Source organism: Limanda limanda, chromosome 7 (assembly GCF_963576545.1).
Source record: "Limanda limanda chromosome 7, fLimLim1.1, whole genome shotgun sequence".
NCBI classification, from domain to species: Eukaryota; Metazoa; Chordata; class Actinopteri; order Pleuronectiformes; family Pleuronectidae; genus Limanda; species Limanda limanda.
This window is the reverse complement of record NC_083642.1, coordinates 9447980-9464799: the sequence shown is the minus strand read 5'-3', so window position 1 is coordinate 9464799 and position 16820 is coordinate 9447980. Positions and strand designations below refer to the sequence as shown.

The 16820-nt window shown below is 41.6% G+C and overlaps 1 protein-coding gene across 4 annotated transcripts in view; it reads right to left on the bottom strand.

Annotated features, from left to right (window-relative positions):
• LOC133005459 (serine/threonine-protein kinase WNK2) overlaps positions 1–16820 on the bottom strand; it is a 38719-nt gene that overhangs the window by 19888 nt on the left and 2011 nt on the right. For all 4 annotated transcript variants that reach the window (XM_061075138.1, XM_061075140.1, XM_061075139.1 and 1 more), the window contains exons 2-6: positions 4466–4638; positions 4082–4302; positions 3836–3993; positions 1697–1785; positions 996–1215 (exon numbers count right to left, since the gene is read on the bottom strand). In XM_061075138.1, coding sequence (XP_060931121.1) covers positions 996–1215; positions 1697–1785; positions 3836–3993; positions 4082–4302; positions 4466–4638 — 861 coding nt within the window. The remainder of the gene's footprint in view (positions 1–995; positions 1216–1696; positions 1786–3835; positions 3994–4081; positions 4303–4465; positions 4639–16820) is intronic.

Genomic DNA, 16820 nt, shown 5'->3' with positions numbered 1-16820 from the left:
TGACATCTCTGAGGTTGCCTTTGTGAAGAGACATGACTCATTAGAGTGGATGAAGAGTGACGTGACAAATAAGCTTGCTGACAATACAATCTCATTGTGCTGTTTATCCATACGTCTGCCCACATCCCTACGGAACTTGTTATAGAGAGGCCTCAATGTTTTTCTTTTCTGGCTTTACAGCCTGGTTGGCACAACACAGACAAATTGAAGAAAGGATCAGACAACAAAGAGGGAATGTGGAAGAGGGAAAGTGTCAGAACGAAATGGAAAATATTGGTTGATAAAGGAAATGTAATATAACAAAACCAGGTTATGTCACGGACTGGATTAGTTGGTTGAGGAAGAAACAAAATGCTTTTTTTTTTTATCATCTGAGACAGACGACACTAAAGCAACAGTTGGGCAGACCTCTGTCTAAAGTTCTGTCTTTCACCTATTAACTTACACATGATGTGCAAGCACCTACTAAATAAATAATATCAATTGTTGAGTTTCATTTAAAAAAAACCTGATCATAATTATCTCTGTATTATTATTATTCTAAATGTCTCACTGGAGGTGTGGTCCCAGATAACATGTTAAATGTTTCCCTGAAATCTGTTTTAGTCTAAAACAAACAATGACAGTATTTAAATACTATCTAGCTGATTGAGACCAGATTCTCTTTATCCTGTAAAGCACTTCAGGATACTTTCATGGCATCATCACCAGAGAACAAAAATGTAAATGAAAGGAAAGAAATTAAATACCAATCACTGTATTCCCAGAATAGAGTAAGTTATCACCAGCAAACTGCATTCCCCAATGATGAGATATAATTACTGATAACAGCTACAGAACAATGTGCCACAAAGACATGCAAACTTTACATCCCGCATTAATAAACATGGGTAAAAATGTATTTATTGTTAAAAGGCAAAGTATGCAAAATATTTGGAGCGGAGTAAGGGAATTTCAAATCCAAATTTATTGTGTATAAAAGATGATTCACTTACCATTTCTTGTGCCACAACCTCAGGGACCTCCTTCTCCAAATCAAACGCGAACTCGATGGCTCCAGTCTCCTTGTACTTCCCTTTTAACTTCTTATGGTCCTCCACCCACAGTTTGAGGGCTATTGAGGCCTTCTTCCCATCGTCTTCCTCAGCCAGCTCTACCCTCACACCTGTGTCCTCGGCAAAGAAAGCATGGTTCAACAAGTCCTTGATGGTGTACCTGGGAGAAAGAACAGTGGAGCTCAGATTCTGGTACAAACATGCATTTCACACACTGCTGCCACTGATCTGTAATGTTGAGGGTTTGCAGATGGCCTCAGCATCGGTATAGGAGCAGTTCGCCATGGTACAAGAACAACAGGTATATCGATGGTGAAAGGACATCTTGGCCTGGTCGAGCACAGTAATTATACATACATGGTCACTGCCAGAACAACGTCCCTGACTGAACCCAATCATGCTATAAAAAGAGCCAATGGAAAGCTAATTGAGGGTTATTTTTCCCCATCTGAACACAAAGTCATTATGTAACGGAATTGGGAGACACCCTGCAGATATAAAGGGAGACCGCAGTGCTGCTGAGAGCCAAACTGTCAGCACCACAGAAATAAGCAGTAAGAGAAAGAAGGCACAATAATGAGAGGGCTTTTTAATGGACCCCTGTTTGGTGACACAGGACATCGATGTGGACATTCACTCACCGCTCCTCTTTCTTTTGGCAGATACACTCCCCAATAATCTCCTTGATTTCAGGATCCATGACCTTGTTGTAGCTGGCTGGCTTCACTCCCTGAGAAAGAGCAAATGTAAACAAAATGCTGAGGACATGCCTTGAAATGATACTGTCCGGATGACAAATATTGGGGAAAAACAAAGGAAAGAGAGCTGTGTGTGTGTGTGTGTGTGTGTGTGTGTGTGTACGCTTGTCGACCTTGACAAAGTGTGTCAGCAAAGTCAGCTTGCATTAAAGTCATTAGCAATGGAATACAAAAACTCCAAAAAGCATCTTAAGGAATCTCTCAACAAAGGCATTTACTAAATTATGGCTGAAGGCAAAATCTTCATCCAAATGTTCAGACACAGTCTTGCTGAGTTTATAAAGAATTTGCAGACAGGTAGGAGCACCCATCTCCTACTTCTCCTTTAGTCAGAATAAGCTGCTGTTTTGAGTCTTCCCCGGTTCCTGAAGTTACTTTTGTTGTAAACTAATGATCAGAACAGAGCTGGTGTGAAGTCGTATGTAGGGATGCACCGATCCGATATTTGTATCGGTATCGGTACCGATATTGAAGAAATTTCTAGATCGGGTATCGGTGACAATGGGCCGATCCATATCGGCTGATCTATTCAGTGTAATTCTATGCTGTGCGCTGTGAGTGACGTCATACGCAAGCAACACGCCGTGCGGAGCCGACAGTGTCCGGCGCCTCTCCCCGCGGCCCCGGTGCGAGCCGAGCCGCCTCCACCGGAGCTGCGGGGCTCCCCGGAGCCGGGCTGCTGGTGCTGCTGCCCCGGGACCGGGAGCCGGAACTTTGCCCACTCCGCCCGCCGCCGCTTGCTTCCCCGGGGCAGCTGTGAACCCCGGTCCGGGTCCCGGTCCGGCGGAGTTGCAAAGTTGGTGAACTCGCCCGCGGGTGACTTAGAACTGGTGCGGACCAGGGGAATCCGACTGTTTAATTAGTATCGGTATCGGATCGGTATCGGCCGATACTAAACCTCAGATATCGGTATCGGAGGTGAAAAAAGCGGATCGGTGCATCCCTAGTCGTATGGGATTTTGAATGCTCTGAACATCCTCAGCACATGGATGGATAAGTCAATTAGGCGTTTTGGGGATATTTTTATTTTCCACTGTGAAAGGGTTTGATACTCTAAACTTTTTGGCTAGATTGTCACTTTTAAAATGGTTCAGTGCTCCACCCTTCTGTCAGAAAGCCTATCTTTTATACAGGCACATCTTACCCTATTTTCACATTCTCCCTATACTGAATCATTATGTGTGGTGTTGACATAACTCTTTCTGCACCTAGGTAATCTATGTATTGTATATGCATACTCCAGATTAACATTCCAACCAATTATGCAGCTCCATCCTGTATGTACTCAGGGAATATATAAAGCTATCATGTTTTCTCTTTGATCAATCTCCTATTAATATCCTGCAGTGGTCTCTGCAGGGCACTCTGATATGCATATGGTAACAATCCACAGAACAGTATCTAGGGCAATATGGGCATGGAGGCCTGTCCTTCTTTAACAGCCGGTGAAAGAGTCATCTCTCAGATTCCAACCCTGCCAAGTCTCAAGAGTGGAAAATCAATAACGTTCATCAAATCAGGAAGTCTATCATGACTTTACACCACCTAATCTAAAAACAGTTTGCAGTGTGCTTTGCTAGCAGAGGCACACTCATTGAAATGGAAGGGAATACAGCCTTTAGGCTTCATCTAAAAAACAAAGGAGATTTGGACTCCCTCTGTGACTCCATATGGCTCATTAGATTCTTCACCCAAGAAATTCAAGGCTGAGGATCCATAGCTGAAACAAACAGAGCCGTTCTCGTGCTCTAAAAGAAAGCTGCGTGCCTTCAATTAAAAACACCCTGGGCGTTCCATGTGGTGAAGCAGAAAAAAAACATCCCTGTCCTTTCCCTGCTCCATTTTACTGGTAGATTTAGCTATTGATGTATAAATGCTTGTGAGGTGTCATTTAAACTGTTAATGAATGTGCTGGGTTATAAATGTAAATAATGTGTGAAAGCTTATGCGCACAGACTGCAGGTCCTGTCATATACCCAATTTCTAAATCCATCATGAAATTTGCACATTATCGGGACTCACACTTGTGACTTTGCGGTAAATCTGAGCAGCATTCTGACACTCGGAGTAGGGGTATTCTGAGGTGGCCATCTCCAGCATACACATGCCAAAGGCATAGACATCCACAGCCTCATCATAATGCTCCTCATACATCTCTGGAGCCATGAACTCAGGAGTGCCTAAAAAAAGAGAGAACAGCCAATGGATGTCACTTCCTTGTTTACAGTTTTACCTGAGTCTGCAAAGTTACATTTCAAAGTCTCTTACCTATGACGCTCTTTGCAAATGAAGCTGCCTTGAGTGTTGCCAGTCCTAAATCCCCTATCTTGACTGAGCCCGTGGGGCCAGTAATAAAGATGTTATCACATTTGAGGTCCCTATGGATGATGGGTGGGGTCCTAGTGTGAAGAAAGTGGAGGCCTTTCAGGATCTGTCTGCACCAGCTCCTCAGCACCTTGGGCTTCATTACCTTGAAACGCTTTAGATAGCTGCAGGAACGAGAGGGAAAACAGGTGACTTCACAATCATACGAGTTACAAAGTACATTCAAAACACAAAAGACCTTTCTCAGTTTACTCTAGGTAACAAATAGTTTAATTTGTGATGTTGTCTTTCTGCTTTTTGGTCAGGAGTTCTCTTCACATTACTCACGTTTTTAGCGTCCCTGACGTCATGAGCTCTGTGACTAGAACAATGCACTTCTTCCCTTTAAGGGGCGACTCCCAGAAGTCATAGAAACGGACAATGTTGGGATGCTGGAGACCCTTCAACATCTCTGCTTCCTCCTTAAAGCGCTGACGCTCCATTTTTGTCAGCTTACGATCCTAGAGGAAAAACGACAGATGCAGCAAAAAGAAATAATGAATGTGAAACTCTAACCATAGATACTTATAGAACTATATTTGCTTCATAAGAAAAGGCTGCATCGTTGCAGGCACTTCAGACACAAATTAAATTCATACATCCAGTGGGGAAGACAGTGAGTGAGTGGATTAGCGTTTGCTTCAGTCTTTGAACCATATGCTGCACATCTCTAATTGGACCATATGTATATCAGAGATGATTAAAAGTCAACACTTTCTGTGTGTGGGAAGAATCCAGATCAGTGGCTTTCTCAGGCAGTAACTAGACTTAAATATCTTGCATGGATCAAGCATGGAGGCTGTGAGACACAGAATGGTGACAAACCACACCTACAAGGACTCCAGGGGGAAAAGGAGCCCACAAATTAACATGGTCACACCCACAACACACTGCAGCTAAAGGTTGTATGTCATTGATCGTTTTCATCTTTCTGCTTCACTTGCTTGCTCACGCTCATCCACTACCTTTTGCTCACCCCGCCCCCTCTTATCTGCAATCTGTCTCCCTCTCTGCACCCCTAACGCCAACCACTCCCTTCTCCATCACCAAACATCCCACGCATACACATTCAGTAAGCACTCCCTTTCTCTGAATACCTTCCCTCAGCGATTCTCTGTACGGCTGCTCTCACACTGAGCGCACCTTGCTCTAGGTGGTGCCAAGGGTTTCTTTCTGCAATTTCCCTTTTTTAAGCCACCACAACAACAAAAATACACAACAGATGCGTACATTCAGCCCAGAGAATGGACTAGAAGCCTGCCCCACCCCTTACCGAGGCAGACTTCACGGACGGTGGAACGCAACGAATATGACCAAGTGGTTTCTAATCTATTCAATTATTCAACCACAGGGAACTGCCTGTGAGAGGAAAGAGTAGAGCAAAAATTAGCCTGGATAACCTAAAAATGAACAATGTAACAAGACACGCTGTGTGATGCAATGTGTTGAAGAGTGGAGTGATAAGATGATGAAGCATGGTGTGCGTGTGTCATATCAGGTTCTGTGTGCAAGTGTGTGGGGGGTGGGGATTTTCACCACACTCTTCTGAAGTCCCATGAATAATTCAGCTCTGCAGAGAACCCTTTTCACTGAGGCAAACGGAGCAGTGCAAGGGCTGGGGCCGCCCAAGTTAGGTTATCCCCAAGTGTTCCTTGCTGCGCAGAAGCAGCATATGCACAGAAGTCTACCTGAAACACTGGGTCTAGAATGAGAGACAGCAAGGGATGAGAGACAGCTCAAAGCTAATTTTAACCCTGGAGCAATGCAGCTTTCTCGCCTTGAGGTGATATTCTCCTGACATTTCAACAGTTTTTCTTTCTCGTTTCTCCTCCTCCCATCATTTCTTCTCTCATCTTTAAAGAATCCTGCTCCAACATAACCCCCAAGAGCCCACCTCAGAGTGTTCCCCCAAGTCCCAAACACACGCCCCACACATACACACACACACCGAATCCCAATTCGGTGTTCCCTCTCAGCAGACATGGGGGCTTCTGCATAATTCAGAAGTCACATGTAGACTCAGAGGTGTTGCACACAGCATGGTGAGATACACAGACAGATATACATGCATATTGAGACACTGGAAGAAAGACACTCCCAAAAAGACATGCACACAACAGACAAAGCACAAGACAGAAGCATCAATACACGAGACCTGTTAATTGCCTCATAGTTATGGTAAGAAATTTGCGCTTTTAAGAAGGGTGACCAAATATTACATTATATTTTAAATCAAAACGTTGCTGCAAACAGACCCTTTAGTGTCTGTGTGCATGTATATCTTCAGCATCTTATCAAGACTCAGCTGGCTACAGAGTGTGGAGCCGCCCAGGCGAGGTTAAACACACAGACAGAGAGACATACTGGGCAGCAGGGACAGAAAAATAGATTGTGACACGAGCAGGAAGCAATCTATAAAGCCAAGCTCCACACTGCTGCCACCCACTACATCTGTGTGCTGAACTCTATTAGTTCCCCTGCTCTGGTGGCCCATACATCAGAACAGATACATCAGGATGAGATACAGTGGGCCTTAGGAGGGGGCCAGGTAACAGATTAAAACATTAGTCCTGGGAACGTCAATGGCTAATATACCATGTAATTGCAAAACTATGTGTTGAAATCATGTTCCTGACCAAATGTCACATGACGTTTCCAAGAAGAAAGCACCTTCAGTGTAGAGAGATGGCTGTGAGTTCAGCTACTTTAACTGAGTATCTAAGGCTAGAGACAAAAACGCTGCAGAAGTCACAGTTCCCAGTTAGAGGAACTGGTTGTGCACCTAATAAAAGGCTATAGGTGTTTCACTTTCAACATATGAAATAATCAGCAATGGCTCAACCACTGCTTTAGTTTGATGTTTGTATCACTGCAGGTACACTGGAGTACTGGCACCACATGTGTTTTCTTAATCAGTATGATTCATTAGTCTACTTTTAAGTGCCTGTTTATTTGGGCTACAACTTTTCTTTCTATATGTACATCATACAGGATGTAGAAACCACCATGCTATAGGTGGATGTTTAAATACATTTATAGCTTATATTTTAAGTGTGATGTGGCCTTGGTGAATATAATAAGCTGTGTAATGTTGTCAACATCATTTATCAAGCTTGAAATTATTGTACTTATTTGCCTGTCAAAGTCATAGAGAGTAGAGTAAACACATGCCGTGCAAAACAAATATGTAAAAACAACGAGAGCCCTTCATGTGAAATCAGTTCTGGATTAAACACACACACAAGTACTGAGCTAACAGTGAAAAGACCTGTAAGCGTGTGTCAAAGAATTTAACAGTAATAGGACATTTCTGCCATGAACAGAAGCATAAAAACAAAAACAAGTTGTTGAGCTCAAACGTAATCACTAAAACTACTGGTGTGTAGTGCAGGTATAATTGTGTGTTGACAGGTGAGTCAAAACATTCAAAAGGCTGCAGCAACATTTTCATGACGTGAGTGCACCTTTTATTTCATAAAAGAAATATAGTGTGTCAAGTATTGAGGCTATAGCAGGATTACTGTTTACAACCGATATCCAGTAATGCAATCAAATGGCTCCTAGTTGGGAGATAGCTGTCAAGGTTTTTCTATTAAATCTGTCTATCATAATAAAACTTTAAGGATTTGCAGAAGCCAAATGTTTGAAATTTAATTTTGAACATATGAATCTGAGCTGATACTTCTGATCTTCTGAAAAAACAAAATAAAACAATATTTTGTACTAATGTGTCCTCATGAGCTGTTGTAAGGTTCCCCCTTTCCAACAAATATTGAAAATGTTTTCGTGTTCTCTGGTGCCACTGTTTATAAATGGTCAATTACCAGGCCTCACACAGGAAAATGTGGGGGACTGGATCATTATTTTCAACCTCTGACAACATTCACTCTTGGCGTACATATGCTAGTGTTGCTAGTTCCACAAAGTAAAAAGTCTAGTAGCAAAGATGAATATTGTGTGGTATTTGAACACTCACACTTTTGCCACATTTTAGTGTCATGACAAAAGTCTCTGATTTGAGATGCAGCAAAAGATAACGTGCTTATCTGATCGAGTAAGACATCTTAGGATAATGATGTTTTTAGTACTTTGGCCAAAATCAATGTATAAAAGTGACCCTCATAACCAATTTTCAGACATTAACTCTGATTGTCACAACACAGCAGGAGTTTATTCGAGTCAGCTGGTTGCTACCACAGAAAAATCTCAATAGCGTTCCAGTGAGTGGTGGCATTTGAGTAGAGAATGCAGGAGGTAGGACTTAATGTATAAATTACCCTGCAGTGATCACAAGTTTGCATTAACAGCACATCAACACTGATGTATAGGGCCTATTCTCCAAAATTCTCGAATCTTGTTGTCTATCCAAGTTGACATCTTCAGCATCTACACTTTTTCATCCTGAGCTATGTGTTCTTTATGTTGTAGTTTTGCGTGCGTCACGTGTTAGAAAGGTCCCACGTGCCCACTCACTCACAGTATTCTCACATTCTCCAGAGCTTTTACTAGTCAATAAACCCTCTGAATAATTTTCAGGGCACATCAGAAAGAAGCATTAGTGGTAACGATAAAAAAGAAGGTGGAAGACAGACACCATTCAGGGAGTGAGGTACAAAAATCATTGAACCATTGAGAGCCATAGCCAGGGAACTAAATACATTAGGAATGTAACAGGTTTCAGCATTAGCCCTAATTATGGGAGCTAAATTACACTCCATCTTGTGTTAGTCTTTCTCTACATAATTGTGTTCCTAATCAAAAATTCTTATTTCCCTCATTATCTCAGCCTCCTGATCCTTCCTTTACAAGGAGCTGATTGGCTACATTTGGATTTATTAACAATAGTGTGACAGGGATTTACATGCAAACAACTTTTCACAGCTTCTACTATAAAACCTAGAGAGCTAAACCCAACTCAATAAGAACTTACAACATTTGGCTAAGGAGATTAAGAAAGAAAATATTTCAGCTCCGGATGTACTTGAAAAAAAAAGAACTAAACTAAAACTGCACTAATCATGGTTGGTAAAACTGGACCATCACGGACACACACACTAGAGCAGATGTTTTAGTATAGCTTTTTTTAACACTGCAATGATGCTTAGGTTCAGTGGAAATTAGAATGATATGATTAGTGAAACTTTAGTGCTACAGAACATCATCACTACAGCTGCATCTTATTTAGACATTTCAGCAAGGAGGAGGTTTTTAACTCTGGTCGCCATGTTGAAGAAGGAATGCTAATTTCTTTGGCCACCGTGCCACCCTCTGCACCCATCCTTGATAACAGATGAATATTGCAGTGCTTCTGCTGCTGTAACAGAAGCTGGTGCAGGGCAAGCAGTGAGCCAGCAGTCTGCCCTCAGCTGAACTGTGTCCCATCAGTCAAGACGGCAGGAAGCTTTGGCAAGCATCTGTACCTGGGCACTCTGTTAACTCCGTTTCTGTCATACATCCACTCTTAACACACAAACTGTGCTTCCAGGCACGTTGGCACACATGGAGGCGCATTACACATTTGATATGAGGGAAAAGAACAGGAATGCATAGAGACGTTCTGATAGGATCAGAAATACCTCAGATACTGCTGAAAATGCCAGAGCTGGCATTTGTGAGTATGTGAATCTATGTACCGATCCGATACCACATCTTGAAAGTATATCAGTTTCATCACTTTTTCTCCGTCACTCCGAAACAGCAGTCGCACTTTACTGTCACTGGCAAGTAACGTTTTTAGAGTGGAGAAGAGGAAGCGTTCTTAAAGTGTAGTGTAGGCCAAAGCTAGCTAGAATGCTAGGCATTTGCAAATATTGCGGACTGGGAAGTCCCACAAGTACAACACCACCATGTACCATGTGCTAGACTTGTGATTCGAGGAGTGGCACTGGAGTTGCCAGTTACAACACAAGCAATCTCATAAAGCATCTAATGAGCCATCGCACAGAAATGCACAGGGAGTTCACCAAGGCAAAAAGAGAAAAACAGTACGAAATACAGCAGCAATCTTTCGAAACCACATTCAAATGCTGCGGTAAATTCAACCAAGAGAGCGCTTAAGCAAGAGAGATAACGGACAAACTTGTCAGGTTCATTGCTGTGTATTCACAGATTTATTTATATTGGGGGTTTTTCAGTTGCGATGCTCAAACTAGATAAAATAAATGATATAGCATTTACTTGCTGTGTATTCGTTAGTTAAAAAGGTATAGCCTGGGCAAGGCCATACAACAATGACAGCTGAAATCATTACTTCCATACAGGGTTAGTAGAGGACCGTTCAAATATGTCATGTTTAAATGCAGGCATTTGATCAGTACTTAAGTATCGACTGATACACAAAGTCCAGGTAACGAAAATGGAAAAATGCTATCGGAACATCTCTAAATGCATCACCCAGCCTGGTCAAGGAAGTCTCTAAAAGACAAACGAGATGACAAGCTACTGATATATTGTTATAGTAGGAAAGTCATTAAGTTAAAATCAGCCTATGACCAAGACTTAGCCAAGCAAAACAAATGAGAAGAGATTAAAGAGACGCTATGTGGAGGAGATGTATGACAGACACTACCACACCACAACACCCTTTATTTATGAAGGGGTCAAAAACAAAGCATTATGTCACTGCTGCACTTCTGACTGAAATGAACTTAAGTGGCCCATAGTGAAAGGCACTTGTGTTTGTTGCAAGTCTAGGAGTGTGTCTGACGGATTGTGACCAGGAGTTAGCCAATGTGGATTAGTACAAACAAACCTCTCATAAACCTCTTTCCTGTCACAGACTAAATGCGTGGGTTGACAAAAAGTTCTTTGACACACGGACAAAGACACAAACATTGCTGATAACACCCTTGACTCATCAAAAGACTAAAGCTGGTTATGTAATTACAATGGCAACTACCGACTGATCACATCAGTGTTAAAATATCAATTTAATGGTCAAATGTCTATTAATATTGATGAATGTGAATAGCATGTATTCTATGTTGTGAAACTCTACAGTAAGTATTTCACTGTTATTGTATTTTTCATTTATAATCAACAAGGCTTCATAGTTGACAAAAAGCAGCTGTAACCAGCGTGACCAGCAGAATCTGAGGCACAACAGCTGGTGGTTACTTCTTTAATACAAACACTGAACATCCAGGCTTAATGGTAACACACAGATATTCAGACACATTGTAAAAATCACACCAGCTACAAATAGCTGTGGTGCTACGATACCCTGGGTGGCAATTTCACCCATCTGTTCTGAACCATTTTGCTCAATGCCCATGTAAATGTCTACAGCCTAATGACGCCAGCTTGTACCGGAGCAAGCCAGAAAACCAGGGTAAGTAAGGTGAGCTGTCGGTCTGGCACGTGCGACCCTTTCCAGGATCACAGATTATGAGCTGAGACGATACAGAGAGAAGAGTGGTGAGCTGGGTAGAGATGTACTGAGTTCAAATGGGTGGCATTGCCCGTCCCTTCCTCCCTTGATCATTTTATCAGCTGCTGCAGTGTGGGGGCACAGAGCCAGAGGGAGAGACTGAATCCAGCATCATTTTCTGACCCAGACCAAACACCACACAGGCAAAACACAGACATGGAGTTGTTGAAAGCAGCCTAGTTTCTAAATTTATGTGGAGCCTTTACCAAAACCGATCATGGTCATCAATAATAAAGCAAATTCAAGAATGCTGCACTTGATTCATCACTGCCATCTTTTTACAGCCATGGTACTTCAAAGAAACTTAACACTAAAATCAATAATCACATTACGAACATGATGTCATAAATTTGACAGGTATCATGGAAGTCAGGACTACTTCTGCAGAAGGATCCAGAGAAAGAGTAGTGGTGCTACAAACGAAATGACTGGATCTGCCACAAAATTGAGTTGGTTCTTCCCTGATCCAAAATCTGGCAAGCACACATACGATGAAAATACCTAGAGGGATAAAAGATATACAAAATCTAAAGATATGGCAGCTACACAAACCTCACTGTTTCAACAATGACATTACTGAAGCTAAACAGAGGAAACTATACAAACTATACAAAGCACTGCCCAAAAGTTGTTTCATGTAAGTAGCTTTAGGTTTGAAATCAGCTGTAAAAATGTGAGTAACCATTGCAGTGATTAACAACTTAGTGCTACAGTGTGGCCATTTGTTTTCCATTCATTGTAAGGTAAATAGCTTAGTGATGCTGAGGTCAGGTAGAGTGTGTCGTCTGAAAAGTAAACCTTGTCATCATACCGCAGAGCCTAAGCAGGAGGCTTTAACAGGATACAGAAGTTTTCCAGATTCGTTCATAATAAATAACCTCCTTAAATTCCAAAAGGGATTACAGGGTCTAATGAGCTGTTGTGACACTTCCTATTGCTGGGGGAAAGACGAGGGAGGTCAAAGGCCATTTAGCTAAAATCTTAAATCAGTTCAAGGTTAGACTGCAGGAGTGTAGGTGTGCTCTGGTGGCTCCCAACTAAATACTGGTATGCTCAAGGAAAACGTTGGGGCACATATTGCTAAATTTCACGCCTTGACCACTTCTTAACGGTTAGCAGTATGTGTCAGCTTTAATAAAACCTTATATATTAACGTTTATGTTTTAAATCAAAATGAAGCAGCACACGTTGACACAAAAGGCCAGATGATGGAATCACTATTTCAGACAAAACAAGTGGAAAAGTCCCAAATTATCTATGACATTTTCTGGACTAAACACAATAAATCACGTTAGTGCATACCTACTGCCAAGTAGAAAAGTCCCAACTATGCAAAAGAAAATCCAGTCAAAAGTGCAGTGGAAATGAGGAACAGTAAGCACACACAGATACTTACCAAAAACCCACTGAAACATAGATCTAGGATTTGCTTCTCACTACTACAAACAAACTGTGGCCTTTAAAGTGATAGAACATGTGACAAGCATAATGAGCTTCACTAAACCGACACTGGAACACTGCCTTGTAAAGTCCTTTCTTAGTCAACCACTGTTTTTCCAATTCATATATTTTGTGTCTTTTTCATCAAAATTATAGGGTATATGCAGGTTTTTAAATGCAGGTAAACCCGCTAAAAAAAATTAAATTTTCCTAAGTTTCCTTAGTCGATTGTTTCCATTCACATTGGACACAAAAGCCAGAGGTTAGTGGAGGAATTGACCAAGAGAGCATTACAAGAATTCTCAATACTGTAAATTCTGTTATATACTCCTTCATAACAAACTTCTTTGTTCTTGAGCTTTTCCCCATTTGCTAACACTTATTCTTGAGCCACGTTAACTACAAGCTCCACATGCCTGTTTTCTAAATGGCCTTTTGCTAAACATTAATGCATATACACTCTCGCCACACAATAAGGCAATCTAATTTAATCCAGTATACCAGCTCAGTCACACATAAGTATACAACAACATGCTTAATAGTGCTATTGTAGTTAGTGGTGGTGTTTTAATGGACTCTATTATATTGACATGTGCATCTCGTATTCTTTCCCTCTCATGTTGTAAATGGGATGGGCAAACATTAAAGATACCTCTCAATGTAATGCAATGCAGTTCAGCTCTACTGCAAACTACAAATGAAATGATAAACAGTTAAAGTACCTCTGACCGCGTGAATTCAGTCTGACCGTCATCAGACTTTGCTGATGTATTTGATCGAGTGAGGTTTTACATGTGGGGCCTAATAAATAAGCAACAAACCATAAATCAGCTTAGGGTGAAAAGTGAAAAGATTTTATTTCCCAATAACTTTTTAAAGACAGAATTAAAACTATGGTTTCCGACTAAGCAGGGCTATACTTTTCTGTAAGCTCCATTTAACCAGATGAGATTTGACATTGTGTTTCATTCAGCCCATTATTCAAATTAGTTTTGTTACTCATCTTATCACTTGTCTTTTTTGGGGGGATAACAACATTTTCTGACTGTGCTTCTTTTTTTTCTTTAAACAACACTGGCTGATGACTGTCTCCCATGAATTTGGTTTACATTTCCTTAATCAGCCTCTAAATAACACGCCTGTTGGAAGTGTTCCACAGACCACACTGCTGTGGCTCTAACAGACTTATCCTTCATCCCTCTGGGTCCTCAGTTGGCTGAGAGACACAGGAGCTGAAGCATGCCCGAAGATGGGACCTGCTGATAAGGCACTGTTGTATACAGCCACTGGCTCTGGCCTTGCTTCCCTAGGCTTCCTAGAGGCAAATGGGCTGTAACCAATGGCCCACATGGGCTTCACCAACATTTTCCTTTTTTCCATCTGAGCAGTCAAATGGGTTTGTTGTTGTTGTGTGATGAGTTGCCCTTTACATGTTAATCCAAAGAGACAGCCACAAGCTCAATTTTATCTACTGTTACAGAAACATCCAATGTTTAGAGCCAAGACTTATTCTGTCAATTTTTAGGTTTGTTTGGTTCAGGAGTGCCCACTTCTCCAAAAAACCCACAGACAGGCAGCTTCATATCAAGGCCCGGGTATAATTGTCAGCTCTGCAATCACAAGCTAAGAACCAGATTTAATCTACAGAACAACACAATCTCTGCCAAATACCACATAGAAGTCTGCACAAAACCAGAAGTAAACTCTGGATCTGTGACCGTGCACACAGAATTCAACACCGAGATAAACATCTATACACAAAGCCACAACTGGCAGAAACAGGAAGTTTCCAAAGTTTAAAAAATAAATTCCACAATGGCATTGACCGAATGAGACAAGGCCAACAGAAACACGAGTTGTGTTTCTTCTTGACAATGAAAAACTCACAACAGGCATCTTTGTCTCAGATTAACATCCATTGCCTGAGCCAGGGCCATCTGTGTTATGCTAGCAGCCTGGCACAGAAACAGGGATGTGGGGGAGATGGGCAAGGGGAGGAAAGGGGCAGTGTTATGAGAGAGCAAGGGCAGGGGAGAAGGAGGAATAAACATGGAACCAGATTAAAATGTCTAGGCAAGAAAGGCATGTGACCACTTGAAGCAGGGAAAACAGTGGAAAATCACAGTCATATCTCTTTTGACCCGCGTAATACAAAGCTCATCTGTCTTCTCCAATTTTCTAACCACACTTTACTGAGCCATGCACGGCTGGTATTAACTTACATGCAACACTGAAGAGTAAACATGCATATTAAAAATAACAGACTTCCTTCATTTTAATTAAGTTGAAATAAACTCACACATCAGTGTTCCTGCAAACTCATTTAGAGACTTTAGCTCCAGCAGCTTTTCTGTGAAAGAAAAGTCCTGGAATTCACTTGAACTTTATTGCTAGCTTCACTACGCAGGGGGTTACTAATTCCTGGTTGACTCAGCAACAAATCTGTACTTGTGTCCGACTTCCTGTAGCTATTTTAATGCTTACTGTGATTTATTGTATCTTACTGTACTCAATTTATGTTTTTATCTCACTATTTCAGTTTATTTTATATTTTGTTGCAAATTAGCATCTGCTGTAAACACCATGATACTTACATTTGGATATCTGTTACCATCAGAGCACCCATGGGTGTGTTGCTCTTAAGACGAGGTGTGGTTAGGTGCACGGCTTTCTTGATGGAGTTGAAAGTGAATGCGCAGAAGACCAACAAAACGCGAGTCTAAAGTCAGTGGCACAGAACATCACTGTTACTCTCCAACTACTTAGCAAAATCTAATATGATAAAAATCCACCAGGGGGTTTGTTACTCTGATTGGTATATTGTAATTATGCCCAAAATACACCAATTATTAATTAAAAGACCAAGTACAACTTGTTGAACCATTCAACGGGTGCAGCAACATTTTACCACCATTCCAATCCGAAAGGTTTAATTGGACAAGCTCTGAATGTGATTAGTTAAAACAGAGCCCCCCCGTGTCCGACCTAAAACTGCACAACCTTAATGACAGTTTGAATGAATACTCGTCGTCATTAACTAGTTAAATAGTTTATCTTTAAAGAGGCAAGATTAATCACTAAGAGATCAGGGTTCTGGTCATTTTACAGATTGTCCACCTAATTGACTCAATCACACAGCTTCTCAACCAGGGGTTCTGATCTGCTGAGTAAGCTGATGACCCAAGGAGAGCTCCAGTGTAAAAAATTGATCAGCTCAGCACAACATTAACAGTATTGTAGAAGTTGACCATCAGCTCAAAGCTGCCAAACTTTGCATGAGAGAGCACCTTGATGGGAAACACGGCTGTGAGGAAGACCCATTTGTATGGAGATCAACAGGGATTAGTGATTGAGTACTAGAAGGAGTCTCAATGTGTCACTGGGGGGAAATAAAATGCAGTAAATTGTTTCCGGTTCCACGTCCGAATTGCAGCTCAGTGTTGTCGAGTTGAGGCGGGAGATGAGGGATGGCTCACTGCTACAATCAGTCTGAATGACATCATCATCCAAACGAAGTCTTGGTGTGTCCCTCAGCTCTACTCTAGCTTTACTCTCATCTATCCAATGGCCTGATATCTTTTCAGCTCCTTTCAGCGATATGAGTCACTGCATTGTTATACTGAACAGGTCTGGTTCTTTTCAGTGCATCAAGGACTCTGCATTATTTGGTCTCTCAGGTTACTGACGCAGCATGTTTTCAAGATCCTAAGCAAAGTATTCAGCGAGGCCACAAGACCGCCACACGCTTCCCAGCAGGCTACAACGCACTTCAGC